General features: G+C 41.6%; 3 protein-coding genes across 5 annotated transcripts in view; 1 reads left to right on the top strand and 2 right to left on the bottom strand.

The window, feature by feature from the left end:
- macir (macrophage immunometabolism regulator) overlaps positions 1 to 2552 on the bottom strand; it is a 3407-nt gene extending 855 nt beyond the window's left edge. The window contains 3 exon segments of the mRNA XM_020601124.1: positions 1 to 35; positions 37 to 333; positions 2449 to 2552. The exon segment at positions 1 to 35 is cut by the window's left edge and continues 855 nt beyond it. Of these exon segments, the coding sequence (XP_020456780.1) occupies positions 1 to 35; positions 37 to 326 (325 nt within the window). The 5' untranslated portion in view covers positions 327 to 333; positions 2449 to 2552.
- A 1423-nt stretch (positions 2553 to 3975) lies between these two features.
- Positions 3976 to 9525, top strand: skp2 (S-phase kinase-associated protein 2, E3 ubiquitin protein ligase). The gene is made up of 10 exons (XM_020601097.1): positions 3976 to 4125; positions 4690 to 4940; positions 5028 to 5139; positions 6607 to 6750; positions 6887 to 7021; positions 7339 to 7437; positions 7559 to 7686; positions 7991 to 8042; positions 8343 to 8450; positions 8532 to 9525. The coding sequence occupies exons 1-10, from the start codon at positions 4112 to 4114 to the stop codon at positions 8749 to 8751; spliced, it is 1263 nt and encodes a 420-aa protein (XP_020456753.1). The 5' UTR covers positions 3976 to 4111; the 3' UTR covers positions 8752 to 9525.
- On the bottom strand, positions 8874 to 17439 carry nadk2 (NAD kinase 2, mitochondrial). 3 transcript variants are annotated; one of them, XM_020601095.1, is made up of 12 exons: positions 16602 to 17439; positions 16429 to 16517; positions 16216 to 16304; positions 15800 to 15881; positions 15511 to 15594; positions 14032 to 14177; positions 13037 to 13130; positions 12753 to 12896; positions 11251 to 11306; positions 11065 to 11118; positions 10860 to 10983; positions 8874 to 10764 (listed from the first exon to the last, which is right to left on the bottom strand). In XM_020601095.1, exons 1-12 carry the CDS (start codon positions 16830 to 16832, stop codon positions 10626 to 10628), a joined length of 1332 nt encoding a protein of 443 aa, XP_020456751.1. In that variant the 5' UTR covers positions 16833 to 17439; the 3' UTR covers positions 8874 to 10625. The 3 variants fall into 3 exon arrangements, with proteins under 3 accessions (XP_020456751.1, XP_020456750.1, XP_020456752.1); XM_020601094.1 differs by having other exon boundaries at positions 12753 to 12926; XM_020601096.1 differs by having other exon boundaries at positions 12753 to 12848; positions 16602 to 17437.
- Positions 17440 to 18279: the final 840 nt, after the last annotated feature.

Consider the following 18279-nt stretch of genomic DNA (forward strand, 5'->3'; position numbering starts at 1 on the left):
ATGCCCAGGTCTGCTGACTTTGGGCCAGCGCTCTGCATGGGGCTGGGCACAGCCTCTGATACAGAACCCTTCTCTGGAGTGCCTTCTGACCACTTGTGGGCCAGCTTGAGCAGCTCCTCACCAGTAGTAAAGCCCACCAGGTAGTTGGAGTCCATGTGGAGAATCTGGTATCCTGCAACAGTACCCCTGATGGGTGAACATGGTGTGCTGGCACAGCGAGGCCTCTCAGCTTCTGGTTTTAATGTGGCTTTGATCTCAGCTGCAGGAAGAATGGAGACATGTGCCCTGGACACTCCACTGATATCCATTTCCATCCTTACAGACATATCCAGACTGTTGAAAGGTAGAGAAAATAACATCACAAGTCACTCTTGTGTCTGGGAGCAGTCCAGCAGTCACACATTACACATTCACTAAACATCTTATGGCATAAGACCCATCTGCTCCTAAATGGCCAACTTTAAAATTCCTTTATCGGCCAGGTGTGTTGGACACACGAGGAATTTGACTCTAGTACAATGGCTCTCAATGTGTATGTACAATGTTCTTCCATAAGGCAATGAGTAGATGGGTGCACAGGGTGCCCATTATTTTGGTGGAGAGCATTGCTCAGGTAGGAAATTAAATATTTATTTGGATAATTTAGCTGTAGCTACAGTTGTTTTAAATAATATTAAATAACACATTTTATTTATAAAGACACTTTACACAGTACAGCATTAAAATTATTACATGAGATCAGATAAAATCCTGAATAACACTTTAAGAGCATAGAACAAAGTAAATTAAGATTAAGATTAATGAAGATGAAAAGCTTCTTTGCAAAGGTGAGTTTTGAGAAGATTTTGCTGCAGTCACTAATGTGTTTTGTAGGAAAGTTCCAGAAGGTGGACACACACACACACACACACACACACACACACAGAGTGATGAGATGGGCAAACAAACTGGTTGCACGTATATCACGTCGTCTTTAGGCTTGCACTGTGTTGCTATGGGTGGAGAGCTTGGCTGGCAGGTTTGACTGCCAGCACATAACAAATAATGAATAACCACAACAAATGACAAATGTCAGATCATAAAACTGAGACATACCGTAGCCAAAGCTACACAACGGCTACACCTCAAAATAGAAAAGAGTGAAGCTGAATTTGATTTGTGTGAAGGTTCTTTGGTCTTTTCTTATTTAACGCCTGACTTCTGCCTCTGTGTTGATTATTTGATCCATGAACGTTCAGTTGTCCAGCCACCTGTATGGTAGCCATATTGGCCTCTCAGTAACTGCAGAGTGCAGCGTATCTCTTACCAGGCATTTGGCTCTGTATTATTAGGTATGGATATTTATGATTTGGTGATTTATGTGCAGTGATTGTTTACTCCTTCAAAATGTGTGTATTCAGTATTTATTGAGGACATTCGTTATTTGAAGAGTTTTATTCATGATTATTACTGTAATGTGACATAAGAAAGCTTCTGTAGGTATAGGCAACTAATGGGCATCAAGCTGCAGTAAGACTGTGTTTGCCTACGTAACACAGTAGTGAAGCCTACTAGTTATGACCCTATTCAGACGTCATTATACTACATGTGTGACCTTTAGGGCATGGGAGTGGTGATTTGTTACTGGCTGCATGTCACTGTTTTGTTAACAAGATGCAGAAACAGTCATTAAACTGCAGGCTATTTTCCTTTACCTACAATCAGGAAACAAAAACATAACTTCATTATTTCATTTTAATGTGTTAGGTTATGAGAAAACACTAAGTTTCATATGTGATGGCCTTCCGCGCACACTGTAGGCTACATAACTATATTAAAAATTCCCCACAAAATGAAGTACTCATTTGTTTCTCCTTTTTTTCTGGGGGTGTCTTGGTTTTATGTCGTACTGGTGGCCAAGCGACGCTCAGACAGACTGGAGCGACCAGGAGCCGCAGTAGCAGCCATGGCGGCGGGCACACCCGGCCCCCTACCGAGCCACTGGAATAATAGCGAGAGAAAAAAACTCTCCCTGTGCGTTACAATGCAAGTAACAGGCCTCCCATCTCAGGCTTCACACACGCACCTCACAAACATAATATTTACTGTAGCGCCTATAAAACTGGTTACAGTGGTAAAGATGGCTGTGCAACAAACGACAGGCCGGGTTCATCCTGTCCTCTGCTGAATGGGAAGCCCTGTATCATCAGCAGGGGAAAGAACAACCTTTCCTACTGTGATATTTTTAGTACTGTACCAGCCATGTTTAATCGTAGTGTTGTGTTTAAACGCCATAACGTTACACTGATCATTTTTAAAGAGCCACCCTCATCGGACATGTCCGGGATACGCTTTTGAGTTCCGTTTAAATTAGTGGAAGATGCTACATATAATCATCCTCTAAATTAAATTTTCATCAAATATCTTATGGTTCCATCCCCTCGGAATAAAGTGGAATAAAACACAAACCTATGTGACTGCGGAGAATCCGATGTTCAACCTTCCCGTGTATGTAGTCCCCAGCCTCCGCTCTCTCACGCCTGTGTTCCGTCAATAGCAGATTAAAGAAACACTTCCGGTCAAATTTTCAGAAAAAAGCGATATTATATTATATTTATTATATTGAAAAGTAGGTTTCGTTTTAGGCGTGTGTGTATAATATATCCTAAATTGTTATTTACTGTATAACACGAGTGACGTTTTTATCAAGTTACAGTATAAAAACTGGCTAATCCTGTTTATGGAAACATACTTCCAACAGTAATGTTCATGACAGGTTTAAATTTGGACATACTAAATTAAAATTATGAGATAAAAAGTCAGAATTTTAACTTAATTTATGTTATAATCTAGGTAAAATTATTAGGGAGTGGTCAGCAGTTTGAGATTGAGTGCCAATCACCGAAGCACCCTCAGATGAAACTGTAATACCTAACTTTTGAAAGTTTTAGAGCTTGGATATGTAGCGTAATATTAATGAGCCACATAATAACAGTGCACCCCTGTTTGACAAAACCACAGTTGTCCTTGAATAGTTAAGGGCTGAAGTGACACCACAGGAAAAAATTTGACTATCCAGTCCCATCTCAGCTGTTCCACCTCTCTTGGAACCTAAACACCAACCTGGAAAATGACAGCCCCACAAAGTTGAATCAGAATCAGCATCTGCTTTATTGGCCAGGTGTGTAGGACACATGACGAATTTGACTCTGGTACGGGGGCTCTCAATGTGCATGTAATATCCCCATGCAAGGGGCAAGTAAACAGTAAACCAACATAAGGCTGTGTAGTATAACAAAATAAACAGTATTAACAAGCAACAAACAATGCAAAATAAACAGTATAAACAGGCAGTAAACAATACAGACAGACAAAGGAATGCTCATTGTGAAACGAGATAAATGGGAATAAAGATGTGGCTTAACAAAAAAATTACTCCACACTGAAACCTACAGTAGCTTAATTTATACACATCACCCTGTGCATTATATTAGAACTTAGCAGGGCATACACATACATATATACACTTCTCTTTTTGTACTCCTCACATCAGTAAGCACTACAACAAAAGCTCAGCTTTGCTGGGACAGCTGACAGTGTGAAAATAAGTGCTGCAGCATTGGACAAATTGAGAAAAGTAATAATGTGTTTCTTGAAAATTACAGAAAGTAGACTTTTTCTAGTAGGCTATATTGAGTCCAAGATAAGCTATACAAAGTTGTCAACCTGTGTTTGGCATACAAATGACCAGTTCTTCTGCTGGAGGTAGTTGCCTGTGTACCGTTTTGCGAAATGGGAAATGAATTTGTGCTGGATTTCTTAATAGGGACAGATAATTGATAAGATATAGATTATACAGTGTAGTTTGAGCCATACTCCATTATAGTACAGCAGGTGTTTAATTAAGCATTTGTAAAGTCAATTGTCATACGAACAGAAGAGGGCGCTAATGCAAGAATCTGTGTTTGCCATGATGCGCCAAAAGCCAAAAGAAGAAGACGTATGACGTCAAGACGCGATTGGTGTGGAACTGATAGGGTTCTTTGCTGCTGGCGCCGAGTTTAAAGAGTCTCGGTTGAAGAAGTGCAATAATAGTAGGTCGTTATTTGCATTCAGAACTGAACCGGAGGAGATGCCCTACAGCAGGTATGGTTACCAAGATTCAGGCGTTGTTCACGTTAACGTAAGTGCACTTTGAACGTGTCACCCAGCTGAAAATGAGCCAGCATTACGTTACGTAACTATCTCAGTTGTGTTACAGTTTAAGAACTGCCACTTAAGAGTGTAAGTAAGCTTAAAGTCTATTTCAGGTTGTTAGTCGTTATAATCGCCATTCTGATCCGCTTTGGTATAAAATTGAACTGAATAATCGATGCCGCGCTTTCATCTCAGCCTGGCCTCCACTGAGTTCTGTTTGTGCCTCCCTTCTGGGGTTAAGTGGAAACTAACTGCTGAAATAAGTCATGGAAAATCTGCACGCATATATTGCTTGAAATAGAAGTGACAAAGTATTTGCATTTTCTTTTGTAGATAGTTAGAATTTGCGCGGTCACACTGCTGCTTGCTGCATCAATATGGCGGGCAAAGGTTCTTCTTCTGGTTAACGCCAGCCAGTTTTCTTTGCGGTATTGCTGTAAAAGAGCATGATAAACGTGCAACCTCGTCAGCATTTTGAAAATTGGTGTTTGATTAGATTCTCCTTCTACCCAGCATGCCTCTGCAAGATTTGCCCTGCCTCGGCCTTCAGGGCTCCGCGTTGTCTCAGTCCAGGAGGACAAACAAACGCAAGTCGAGGGGCAGCCTCAGCGAGGGCCTGGACACCGAATGCACCACGACAGAGCTCATCCAGCAGTGGTCACCCCGGCACAAGCACCAGCGTCTCATCTGCAAGGGGAAAGAGAATGAGGGCAGCCAATTTGTCCTTGCCAGGAGATCGAGGAGGAAGAAAGAATGCACGTCAGGTAGGAGACATCTCAATGGGCTTGTTTAAAATGATGACCTGTGTTTATCATACTTAGCTCTTTTTTTGTTGTTGTTTTCCCCTGCAGGCATTTCATGGGACCACCTACCAGATGAGCTGCTTCTCAGGATCTTCTTCTGCTTGCCTCTGCAGGACCTTCTCAGGATGTCCACAGTTTGCAAGCGCTGGTACCGCTTAGTGTGAGTCTCCCATCACTAGGATGCACCTGTGACTGTAATGGTTTCTTTCTGATCCAAAGTCAGTCCCTAGTGATGTAAATTCTGTAAACTGCTCACATTCGACCATAAACAATCCTTATACTTGCATTTACATCTCTTATCCCATGTACCGTATTGTTCTAAGACATTTTTGGAGGTAAAAAGTGTGGTTGTTCAGAGAGGTAGGAGTGCGCCTGCTTGTGGAGGGTTTTGTGAATAATGAGGTAGTGTTGCACGATATACCGGTACTAGTATGGTACCGTGGTACTGAGGCATTTAAAATGGTACTATACTGCATTTGGATGGGACCGGTACTTGCAGCGCCCACCCGCAACAGAGGAAAACAGAGCAGTAAACAGCTTCCTCGTCCTCTGCTCACTGAGCAGCATGGACTGGAGCAACAAACGGAGCAGGAGGAAAGCTTGGAGAGAGCAAAGACGTTGGAGAGTGAGAGAGAGAGAGGAGCACGGAGAGGAGAATGGCTGCTGTAACAGTCACCACCCCGCAACTTGTGAACAAACGAGGGGCGCGAAGTGCTATATGGCGGTACTTTGGCATAAAAACAAATGAGCAAGGAGAGGCAATTAATGTTGATGCGCCATTGTGTAAACGATGTTTTAAAAGATGCATGGCTAAGGGCGGAAACACCTCCAACTTAGCCAAACACCTACAGGACAAGCACCCAGACCTGCACACTGAGTTCAGGGAACGACAGGTAATTTACCCATGACATGTACCCTTTTCAAATGCAATAGTTCAATAGTTTTAAGTGTGCAACACATGATAGAGTTCTTATCAAACAGAATTTTTTTTTTGAGTGCAATAAGAAAAGCCTAGTATTTTGAATTTTATTTTGATGATATTCAGTAATGACATTTTTTGCTTTCTCTTTTTATCTGAAAAACTATCCAAAAGTATTGAAATACATTTTGGTACCGGTACCAAAATGTTGGTATCGTGACAACACTAAGGTAGAGTCTGTCTTGGATGCACTGTAGGATAAGGAACCAGTGGAGGTTCTTGAAAGCAGGAGTGAGTTAGCAGATTAGGATGTACTGGAGTTCACTGAACACTATGGGTGAGGCACCATAAAGAATGCTGTTGCAGTTGTCAAGTTTGGATATAGTAAAAGCATGGATTAGGGATTTGGCAGCAGAAAAGGAGAGGGAAGGGCAAAGTAAGCTGTGTTGTTTAGATGGAGAAATTAACACCATACATTGGCTCAGTGGATTGTTTAATGCACACTATCCTAGACATTACATGTAGAATTAAACAGCCTGACAACCCTTTTCCTAGCCCTGCGATGGATTGGCGACCTGTCCAGGGTGTACCCCGTCTTCGCCCGATTGCCAGCCGGGATTGGCTCCGGCCCCCCCGTGACCCCGTTCAGGGACAAAGCGGTAGAAAATGGATGAATGAATGAACCCCTTTCCTGTGTTTCTGCCCCAGGTTTGATGAGTCACTGTGGCACAGTGTGGATTTGGAGGGGATGACTCACATGGGTGCTGCTCTACAGCAGGTTCTGAAAACCGGGGTTCGCAGGCTGCGCTGTTCTCGCGCCTTCGTGGAAGAGCTGCACTTCACAGGAACAAGGTGAGTCCACAAGGTAGCAAGGCCCGGCCCAGACTTTATTCATAAGAACAACACCCTGATGCATCTTCTTCCTCTGTGCCAATGAGCTCCACTGTTGACTATTAAAACTGTTATCATTGTCTTCTCCTTTGTTCAGCCCACTGCAGATAGTTCAGATGGACCTGTCCAGTTCCATCATCCCCACCTCGGCTCTGGAGAGCATCATCTGCCACTGCAGGCAGTTGGAGTATCTGAGCTTGGAGGGTCTGCAGCTCTCAGACACCATCATCAAGTAAGCTTTCAGCGCTGCAGCTCTCCTCATCCCACTGTCACACTGCAATTCTTAGTGATGTGTTCTTAATTATCACAAATGGTCTATAAATGTGCACAATATTGTTAAAATGTGATCAGTAAATATCAATATCTATTTGACCTTGAGCCACTTAATTAGATCCAGCATTGATTCAAGACAATATGTCGGCTTCATTGCTATTGTGGGTTATTTTAGGTGTGTGGACACACGTCTTTCTTTGGTTATATGCGGGGGGGGGGGGGGGGGGTTGTTTTTTTGCGCGGGGATGATATCTGATGTTGTGTCCTATCTCTCAGTTCTCTGGCCAAGAACCCAAACCTGCTACAACTCAACTTGGGTGGTTGCTCTGGCTTCTCTGCTCCGGCTCTGGCTGACATGCTCGCATCCTGCTCCAGGTCAGCCACTCAGGCCATGCCATCTGTCATAGCCCAGTTATCCAAATAACACCAGCTGATTTTATTCATGCTCCATCTCAGTGGTTTTAATAATGCTGTTTTGTTTTTGTCTTCTGTGCAGTATAGAGCAGTTGAATATATCATGGTGTGAATTCAGTAATAATCATGTGAAGAATGTTGTTAATCACCTGAGTCCCAGTGTTACTCACCTCAACCTCAGTGGTTACAGAGAGAGCCTCACACTAGACGGTAAGTGACTGATGTTGGTATCAAATCAGTTCATTGCAATGGCATTGTCTCCTGATACAGTACACTCCAGTCTGTTTTTCAATTCAGGCTCTGTGCTTCAGCATATTTAACTTAAATAAGTACAGTACAGAGCTGGTGCCTTTTATGAAAGGCAAACGAGGACAGACATTGATGTGATCACACCCGCTGTCTACTAGTCTGTTCACTTTTAAATTTTGATGACTTTTAGGCTTTGGGTGATCTTTCAGAAATGGACACATGACATAACTGCTTTTTTTTTTTTTCTTCTTCTTCTTTTACACAGATGTGAAGGTGCTGGTGGCGAGGTGTCCTCATATTCAAACTCTAGATTTAAGGTAAAATTTAATTGCTTGTGAGCAGCTTGACTCGTTCATTACACTTTGGTCCAATCTGTTTCAGATACTTTTGACTGGATGAAATTCTGGTGGAAACACAGAGTATGTGCTTTGGGGAATATTGTAGAGCTAGACCTGAGTGCAGTTAGTCAATGTTGCTTTGCCACTGCTGGGTGTGTACATAGGCAGCTGTTTGCATACCAGTTTTAACAACTTTACAGACACTATGTCAGATGTTTTCTGAGTGTTCCCCATGAACATGTCAGTTGTGTGTTAAGCACCCTGGTTCCTCTGTCACAGTGACAGCACTCAGCTGATGGCTGACAGCCTCCCTGTCCTGGCGCAACTCACGAATCTGCAGCATCTGTCCCTGAGTCGCTGCTATCACATTAACCCTGCTGCTCTCAGGTAAGTTCCCCTGCTGCTGTCCCTGCCTCTCTTTAAGTTACCAAGTCAAACACCAACCCTAGTTCCTGTCACACCCTCCAGTGACCTAGGCAAGACACTCCCCCTGCTGTGCCTGCTGGATGCTTTTGGCCTTGTACATAGCTGCCACCTGAACTCTCTGAAGAAGGAGATACCTCACATCTGCGTCAACTCAAGGCCTTTCTCCAGCATCGCCCGGCCCACACCTGCCAGCAGGCTCACTGGCTCCATCAGCGACCACACCATGTGGAACAAGACGTGTCGCCTGAGGTTCAAACTGTAACCACAGTGCCTCCCTCTCTGTTGCTGCTGTGGTAGAGCCATGTTTCTGCTACAATGTTTGTGTTGGTTGGCATCAACAGTACTGAAGATCACACGCTCTGGACCATGCTGTTTTTTTTTTTGTTTTTTTTTTAATGTAGGAAAGCAAGGTTAGGACATTGAACCCTGTTCTTGTTGGAATGTACTGCATTAATGCAAGCTTTGTACATTTTAAAATCAGTTTTTATGTTCTAATAATGTGTTAATTTAAAATGTTAATATGGTTTTAAAGGTTCAGGTGAAATGTTTTACTCCATCTGATGAAGACTAGGGGTAGGGACTGTTCCTCAGACATTTTAATGCCCAACGTGGTTAGTTCCTACCTCTAATGAACAATCAGAAAAGGTTTTAATGTAAAATGATATCTGGATCTTGTCTCCAAATTAGTGTATGTGTGACTTCTCATCAGCTGGACAGTTGCTTTTATGAAGATCTCATTATGTCTGTGCATGTACCGTTTGCCCAGTGCTGTAGATTACTGTTTCAATCCAATGTTACACAGACTGTTGACAACAAAAACATTCCAGTTCAGTCTTAAGTCAACCACTAAATACACATTATGTCCCAGTTTGTTTCAGTGGGTGTTACTTGGCTTTTAAGAGTTAGTGATTAAGCCTGAAATGTCACTTGTCCCTGGAGGTAAGCTCAACTCAACTTACTGTTACAAGTGTGTAACTTCATGTATACGTTTATTATTGAAATCAGTTACAGGTGCTGTACTGGACTACATTATATTTAGAGATGTCTATATTTTGTCCTCTACAGCTACATACATGAGGGTTAGAATATTAGGAACACCTCTGAATATAATGAAGTCCAGTACAGTGCCACCTTTAGCTATGACCTCAATAATAAACATAACTGAATTTGTACATGTGAAAGTTTTACCAAAAATAAACACAGATGTTAAGATAGAAATGTTGCATTGAACTGTATACAATATAGGTGTAACCAATGAAATAATATCAGCTGTACCTCAACTCTACTGGAGTGGAGGTGATTTTATTTTTTTGTAAATTTGGGTCAGCTGGTCAAGTTATTCTGCTGTCTACTCCTTACATGTAGATATTTGATAAAGAGACAGTAATAGGAAGATTTTTTCACTCATACCACTTTATTTGATTAAAAAAAAAAAATCATCCTAACAGTGAGTTTCCATGAGGATCCCTGCTTTTGACACACTGCATATTAGTTTCCTGATCATTCAAGCCCAGTTGAATGAAGTGTTACAAGGCCCACCCACAATGCTGTACTGAATTACAAGTGAGATCTATTTGATTATGAAATATTTAAAATCATTACAACTGCAGTGGTTGTCAAACTGTACCCTCTTTAACCATTACCAAACCGCATTGTGCTGAGCAAATTCACTAGACAAAACCTCACTTTATACAGTGTAAAACTGTTGTGGAAACATATGGCATGGCTGTCCTGGGCACATGCTGCCGTTTCAATAACACTTCCAAAGTCAATTTCCACTTCTTATAAGAGGTACAAGACAGACTTCTGACTTTGTGCTTAAGGAGTATTTTGCTCGTTCAAGGTCTCCAAATCCTGTTTTCACTGTCCAAAGGCTCAAACAGGAAAAAAATAAAAATCTCAGTGAAAGCTTATCACAAAGTCCATGTGTGTCTGATCCCCCAGACAGACATGCATCCAAGTCAACAAGGTTAAGCCAAAAGAGGTGATATGAAAATAGAAAATAATGCACATACCTCACATTTAAGAAAAATGTAACACTGACATTTTTATCAGGTATAAAAATGTTCCAACACTTGTAGACCTCTTTGGACATCTCTTCAAACCAGTCAGGGGCCCACGTGCTTTGGATTCGTCTCAGTTTTCAAGAACCACTGTTCGAAGCTGATCCTCCTCGATCATGCTGATTGTAGCAATGGCACCATCGTTGAACTCAAATGAAGTCCCACCGTCGACCACCATGCAGGCATCCCAACATCGAGAACGGACACAGACCCTGAAAGAGCAAAGGTAAAAACATTCACATCTTTACAGCCTTGCAGTGTGAAACTGTATTAGCCTTTGTTATGAGGCCAAGGTGCATTCACGGACTTGCTGGCGAAACCTCTCTGCCGACTACTGGAGAACACTCTGTTGACGATGGGCTCCCTGATGCTGTAGAACATGTGTCTGTCGTCCGGACTGAACACCAGGGACTCAATGTATTCCTCAGTAACTGAACACACACAGATAATATCACAGTATAAAACAAAGTGCCTAAAATGTACAAATCAACTAGGACAATCAATCATCTCACCTTTTTCAACAAATTCACGGTTAAGTGGGATATCAAAACCTGTTTTGGACTTTCCTGGCAAAAAAACAAAAAAAACCAGACAAGTTATCAGTGAAGTCAGGTGACATGTTTGGAGACAAACCTATTTTGCTTTAGATTTTATTTAGTTTCACGGTGTCTAGCATCAAAACCTGCAGACATACATACCAATTTTTAAAATCTCCTCTACAGATTGTTCAGCAAGTTTGTTGATGTTATATGACCTGCGGACACAGAGAAAATCATGAGCGAGCTGTGGACTGATACAGGTTCTAGCACATCTCTATGTACCTGATACGATACTTTCTGCAACTTCATTTAAAAATATATCATTGTGGTGTCAATGCTTCATTCCAGTTCATTCTACTTTGTTTAGATTGACCACAGAACAATAGGAATATTCTGTCACTGTTTTTAACGCTCATTCTCAAGTTCCACATAATCCTGTGGAAATCTTGTCAGCTATACAATGGCTCCTGATACTGTCAGCCCACAACACAAGCTGTTAGAGGTTTTCTGAAACACAGGACTTAACCCAAACACTTGAGTTCACACAGGGTACAGATGGATTCCACTCATGGTGACCCAGTCTGAAAAACTGTCAAAACACCTAGAACCTGCTTCTCCACTCACCATACATGTGCTGAGTACGTTCCTGACATTTTCACTAACTACACGGTTTTTCTTTCACTACTCACACATGGCCCTGTCAGGCTTCTGAGCTGGTGCAGGTGTTACTTTGCCTACATTAGAATGGCCGTCTAGTGCTGTTTGACTATTTCTTCACAGATTTTTTTTAAAAGCCTACACAATGACTCATACTAAAACATAGCTACTGGATTAAGGGAATAGTTTGACATGTTTGAAAACAAGCCTTCTTGCCAAGAGTTTTACAAGGAGATTTGATACCATGTCTGTCAGTTAAGTATAAAGATAGAACTCGAACCTTTATGTTTGCAGATGAATTAAACAGGTACATGTTAAATCAGTGGTCTTCAGACCTGCTGCTAGGTGGGTTGTGCTACATTTGGACATAGCCAGGCTAGCTGCTTCCACCTGCTTCTGGCCTTTATGCTAAGCTAAAGTAACCATCTCCCTGCTCTACATTCATACTTAATAGACAAAGTGGTATACAACTTAAAGTGAATAAGCACATTTCCAAAACATCAAAATAACAAACCTTTTGTAAGTTTCATTTGTAGATCTGCAATTGGGGAAACATGTTTGCATCCCTTTTAAAGCTATGTAATGTCTTAACAAGGAAGAATAATGTCGTATTCTCACAGGCACCGCGCTGCATTAAGCTGTGAACACTGCTCTAAAGTAACTGACTCAACATATGTAACTGAGAAAAAAAAAAAAAATAGTACGTGGAGCGTCCAATAAACAAGACCTAAATCTAAAGCTAAAACTTAAAATATAATATAGTACACAAGTATTTTTGTCCTCCCAAGAAAGTAAACTTTTTAATGATCCTATGACCCTTCCCATAGCACAACCTGCAGAATAAACCTTTCAGCTTCAATACTGGTAACACTAAGCATAGCGAAATTGTTTCTCAATTGCAACTTTAAAAGTTAGTTAAAACACTATCTATTAGGTACTAATGTTAACCACAAGCCACATCTCAACTTCAGGTAAAGCTCAAAGTTAATTATACTTATGTATACCAGGCTCTGGATCCTGTTCCTGTACAAATGCTGAGTCCTGAACTCTTCTGCTTTTCCCATGGGCCATCATCCACAGAGATCTCATAGTAGGAAGCCCTATGGAGCAAGAGGTTAACATGCTGTTTGAAGGATTTTAACTTCACCCTGTGGTGGACAGAAATGCCCCGATGAGTGCTGGAGAAACAGGCAGGGTGATGGTCAAGGGTTAGGGGATTAATGAGGGCAACTACATGCACACAGGTTTAGATGAGAGTTACGTGCATCAGTTTAAATAACTGAGGTACCTGGAGGACAGAGATTCGCCAATGAAGATTTCATTCAGACTTCTGACGGGGAGGAGACTTGGCTTGGAGTTGCTCTCATGTAGTATTCCTGTCCCTGAGAAAACTCAATGAATTAGCAGAAAAATAACTAGACTGTGCAGATTCTCAGTCATTCAGGTCAAAGTAAACTGAAAAAAAACCTTAGAAAAAAATCAACTGGACTTAGATTTCTAGATCGAAGATGTTTCACCTCTCGGGTGAGAGGTGAAACGCCTTCGATCTAAGTCCAGTTGATTTTTTCTAAGGTTTTTTTCAACAATAACTAGAGTACAAAAACATCAACCTAACAGTATCATCGACAAAATGATCTCGTGATACATGATCAGTCTGATCCTAATTCACATATTTCTCCAACAGTGAGCCAGTCACACAGGACAACAGAGTGGAAGCCAAAGACAGAAGGATTGAGTGCACACGTTGGCTGCTGGAGTCTTGGACCTAGTTTATATTTGCCATTCGTGCCTGTTCGTCCGGTGGCATGTCCCAGCAGTAACGTCATTTTTGGTGCATATTGTGTCGTGTTTGCCAGGTCATGCACCCCTCAATTTCTGTAACTTGGCAGGGGTGAAACAGGAAATTGATGAGCTGGGGGTGAGGGTGTGAGCAGGTCTGTCTCTCCAGATGTTCACCCTGTGCACACATCTATGGCTTGGTGGTGCTGGTTAGGTAGAAGGCTGAAACAGCTTGCAGACAAGCATTCATTCATCTGTTCTGTAGGTTCAATATCTGCTGGCTAGCTAGACGGCTAGTTAGCTACAGAACTATTTCCTGTATATTTCTTCTTCTACTGCTATTCCAGCGATGTAGATTGTGTTTTTCTCAGCACTGACACCTATCGTTTAAGAAAACACTGCAGCGAGTCAAATGACGCTTAAGTGGGAGTATAAACAGCTCTGGCTCTGTGTTGACCTCACAGCTGGCGTGCACCACGGCCAATGCATCAATCATAACCGCACCATTACTCCTCTGGCTGTCTGTGATGGTGATGCGGTGGGCTTGGCTGTGCTGCTCCAAGCTCAGCTGCTGTTCATGCAGGTCCATGGGGGTGGGATTGATTCCTGTGCCCTCTAAGTACAGACGGATCCTCTGACGCCAAAGCCACCTGAAGACAGCACACAAGAGGTTCAGTTCAATTCAACTTTATATAGCACCAAATAACAACAACAACAAGGTCTATACCTTAGAGTATTACGGAGAAAAACCCAACAAGATTTCTACAGTACTCAGGAAAAATGTGGGAATAAAAACCAAGTTTCTCTGTAATTTTTGGGTTAGCGCAATCTGGACCAGTTTTAAAAAGTTTCAGGTTTTTGTGAGATTAAAAACAAAAGTAGCCATTTCTGGATGTCTTCAAGGCAGTTTAAAGGCGAAAAAAATCTCATTAAAATTGCTGGGGTCACAGTTATAGCAGATTTGAATATTATCTGCATAGAACTGGAAACTGATGTGTTCTTAAAAGATGTCTTATAGGTAGGCTCTAGATAGAAAGTAAAACAGGACAAAGCACCGAACACTGAGGGATCCCACAAAGCAGTTTGGATCTCTATTTGCCACACACAGCATAAAAGATCTCGTCTTTGAGGTACGACTTTAACCAACCCAGAGCTTTACCACTGACCACAACCCTTCCAAGGCGGGTTAATAAAATGGAATGGTTAACTGCGTCAAAAAAGTCTAAAAAGACTAAAACAGATGGGCGGCTGGCATCTACATTCGGTCAACTGCATCAAAAAAGTCTAAAAAGACAAACAGATGGGCGGCTGGCATCTACATTAAAATCACCTCAAATTAAAGTGTTATCAGAAGAACTAAAGACAGGAGCTTGGAAAATCCAGCATAAAATAAAATAAAGAGGGGATTCAGGAGGTCTGTAGACTGATAAGCACAGATATGGAATTTTCCCTTTGAACACAAAAGAACTTCCAAATCATAACAGAAACCACAATGAAAACTGTTGTTCTTACTGACAACTTTGACAAAAACCATGTGACTTACACTCCAGTGAAACCACTCTGAGCTGAGCAACAGTTTAGTATAAACCTCAGACACACTGACCTCTAGCAGCAGTTAGGGGATTTTTTTTCAGGACACATTAACTGGATAGAGACTATCGTACAGAGTCCAAGGTCACAGTAATGCGGCTTAACACACCATGTGACTTTTTTCCCCCCAGACAACACAGGTTTAAACTTGCCTTGGCCTCTAAGATAATGGGAGTAGCAGCCACAACTTGTTTACCAATGTACAAACTGCAGTAAAAAAAAAAAGGGGATTTTCTGCATGACAAGCACTTTTTTTTCGGTAATGACTCAAAGTAGCTCTCTTGTAGGTTATCAGTAAAGAGCTGGAAAAAGATGACGGACAGCACACACATAAAGGAACAAGGCAGCACGTTGACCAGTAGGTGATCAGATCACTCTTGGGTAAATACGCACCTAAACTCACCACGAAAGAGTTTTGCCAGTGCCTCTGGGAAGGCTCGAGTGTAGCGTACAGGCAAGCACAGGTGACCTTCTGACCTTCAGTTCAAAGACAGAAAGGTAATGAACTCAACTAAATATAAGACTTAACAAGTGTGGATGAAGCATATTCAAATGTTATGAACTAACATAACAGGTTTTATTAATTTCTTTTCAGAGCTTCAATACAACAAGAGATCCATTTGTTCTTTAACCATTAAACAATCCAGTCCATTGTTGAACAGTGTAGAGTTCAGTGTTTTACCTCTCAGGGTCAGTGTTTACCCCAACAACTGGCTTGTCCTTACTTAAAACCTTACTGGCAACAAGAAGCATTGTCCCATCACCTAACAAAACAAACTGTAGTTAGAGAACTTTGTGTATTTTAATCAGTTTTCACAAGACTTTGTTCATGTGATTTTTGCCCCCGAGTTCAATTAGTTAAGTGCCCAATATGTATGCCCTGCTGAGAGACAAATTTAGGTGTCCATGAAAGATTTTTTTTAATTCAGTGTTAATTTATTTAAACAAACTGTGATAATGACCACAAAAGCCTAAATGTCATTTCCTGGAATGAAACAGCAAATGGCATATCCTGCCTTTATATTTATATTGAATCAATGTCGCCACAGGGGCAGCTGAAGTACAAAAATCACAAACCCAAATAATATGAAATCCCACCTCCAGCAGAGATAATGGCATCTGCCCATCGTACTACTTCATCATCATATTCTCCTCTCTTCACAACTCGTACATCAATGCCTTCTCTCCTGCAACCATTTAAGTGTTACACACTTTTACAAGTAGTGCCACAGCTGCAAAAAAGCTAATCTTCCCAGTCTACCTCTGAGGGATGTGACTGTGATAAACTTCTAGTGGCAAACCATGTCATACCTTAGGCTCTTCACAATATGTTCCACATTGTTAGTGTGGATCTTGTGTCTTTCCAGCAGGCCACTGTAGCTGGAGCCCTTCATGGCAAGCTGCAAAACAGAGACAGAGTAAAATGTAAGAATCTGGTTCGTCTGGGTGTCACAAACATGCCTCAAAGTGAAAAGCAGCCATACCAAGTGTTTTAAATCCTCTTCAGTGAGCCCTGCATAGCGATACCGCTGCTGCTCAAACTCATATCTCGTAGTCTTTGTAACCACTGCTACTTTTTCCGGCTTGAAACCAGCTTTTCGATGCGATGAATTCATGCAGACTGAAGTGTGAAGGGCGCGGGCTGGGTTTCTATACAGCGGGCTGGCAGTTCGACTCCCAAGACGCACCAAGTTAACCACTGAGAGGCGAGTCATTCTTTAAGTGAATACACAACCATAAACACAACTAATGGCCCGATTACATGAGCTGAAGAGGAGTAATGCTCGATAGTGCTGTTACGCAGCTGTCACACCGGGTCATGGCAGTCCTCTGCCCAGGTGCGGGTCCATTCGCAGATACACCCAGCTATCAACGAAGGTCACTTGGTCTAATAGGCTCTTCCCTAAATGTTACTGGGATTACGTTCCAAGTCGAATGTCTCTTAAACTACACAGCAGGAACAGCAGTTATTATAACCCATTTAGCGTACTAACTGTATTTGACTTGATTAAACAATAGCCTGGTGTTACCAAATGAGCTTAACAAGCTAAAAGTAGCTGTTAGCTTGTTCGGAAGTCGCAAAGCGAGCAGTCCTGCATATCACATATTCCGACTGTGTTCAATCTTACCACAAACCGCACTAACACTGCATCACACGCCTCAGGCCCAAAAGCCTTTTAAACACAATGCAACACACATGGGCAAGTAAATAATAAACGAAAACACAAAAGAACACTGCACATACGGACATGCCATGTAATTTGGCACGTACTATTCTTCTTCTCTGGTGTTTTACGACAGTTGGCATCCTAGTGTTGTATTACTGCCATCTTGTGACCGTAACCTGCGCCACCGTCCCATTATCCTAAATCCTATTTATTAGCCATACCCTCAATTAATCTAATAACACTCTTCTCCCTCTTCCACTCAGTACTATTTCTCCTATACTTTTAAAACTTATAGCCTATCTACTAACCCTAATTTCTGAAAGTGGGTGAACATATCTACCCTTTCTCCTGAATATTCCCTGCATGAAATGAGCACATGATTTATTGTTTCTGCTTCTTGACAAAGATCACAACAGCCTGTAGGGTGTTTTCCTGTAACAAAAAGTGTACTATTGAGGTTACTGTGTCCAGCTCTGATTCTTCTAATTATTGCTTGTTGCCTAACTTGTGAGGACAGAAAATGATTCACTATATATAGTTAGTTACTTGAGTATGTTACTTGATGTGCTCTCTTCAGCTCTTTTTAAAACTTTCACTGTTGCATATATATGCACTTAGATAATTAGCCCTTATAGCAATCTCAACATTACAAGTGGTGCTACTGTCGCCTCTGTCTGAAGATCGTTTGAACCATTTGTAAAAATATGAACAAATTCTGAATACTTTTGTTCTACTCTGTTATAATACTCCCAAACCAAATTTACATTTTCCTTACTATTTTTTAATTTTATTCAGCTCTAGATCCACCTTTGGACTAGTCAACAGCCACCCTGGCACACAAGGCCACTGTAGGACAACACCACTGATTACTTACACCTACGCTGGCAGCCAATTTATTACCTTTCCAAACAAAGCTCTCTCTTTGTGCCCTTTCTCTTTCCCAGCACACCTGTAACACTTTTTTTAGTTGGATGATTATCAATGTGACCTTTAA

This window comes from Monopterus albus, unplaced genomic scaffold (assembly GCF_001952655.1).
Source record: "Monopterus albus unplaced genomic scaffold, M_albus_1.0 scaffold50.1, whole genome shotgun sequence".
In the NCBI taxonomy this organism is placed as follows: Eukaryota; Metazoa; Chordata; class Actinopteri; order Synbranchiformes; family Synbranchidae; genus Monopterus; species Monopterus albus.

Excerpts from the sequence above, each read along its gene's own strand:
- skp2 (XM_020601097.1), top strand. Across the intron at positions 6,751-6,886 it reads CTGCACTTCACAGGAACAAG|CCCACTGCAGATAGTTCAGA; the intron begins GTGAGTCCACAA and ends TCCTTTGTTCAG. Across the intron at positions 7,438-7,558 it reads ATGCTCGCATCCTGCTCCAG|TATAGAGCAGTTGAATATAT; the intron begins GTCAGCCACTCA and ends TCTTCTGTGCAG.
- nadk2 (XM_020601094.1), bottom strand. The coding sequence starts at position 16,832 with ATGACTCGCCTCTCAGTGGTTAACTTGGTGCGTCTTGGGAGTCGAACT. Across the intron at positions 16,518-16,601 it reads AAGAGGATTTAAAACACTTG|CTTGCCATGAAGGGCTCCAG; the intron begins GTATGGCTGCTT and ends TCTGTTTTGCAG. Across the intron at positions 11,119-11,250 it reads AGAGGAGATTTTAAAAATTG|GAAAGTCCAAAACAGGTTTT; the intron begins GTATGTATGTCT and ends TTTTTTTGCCAG.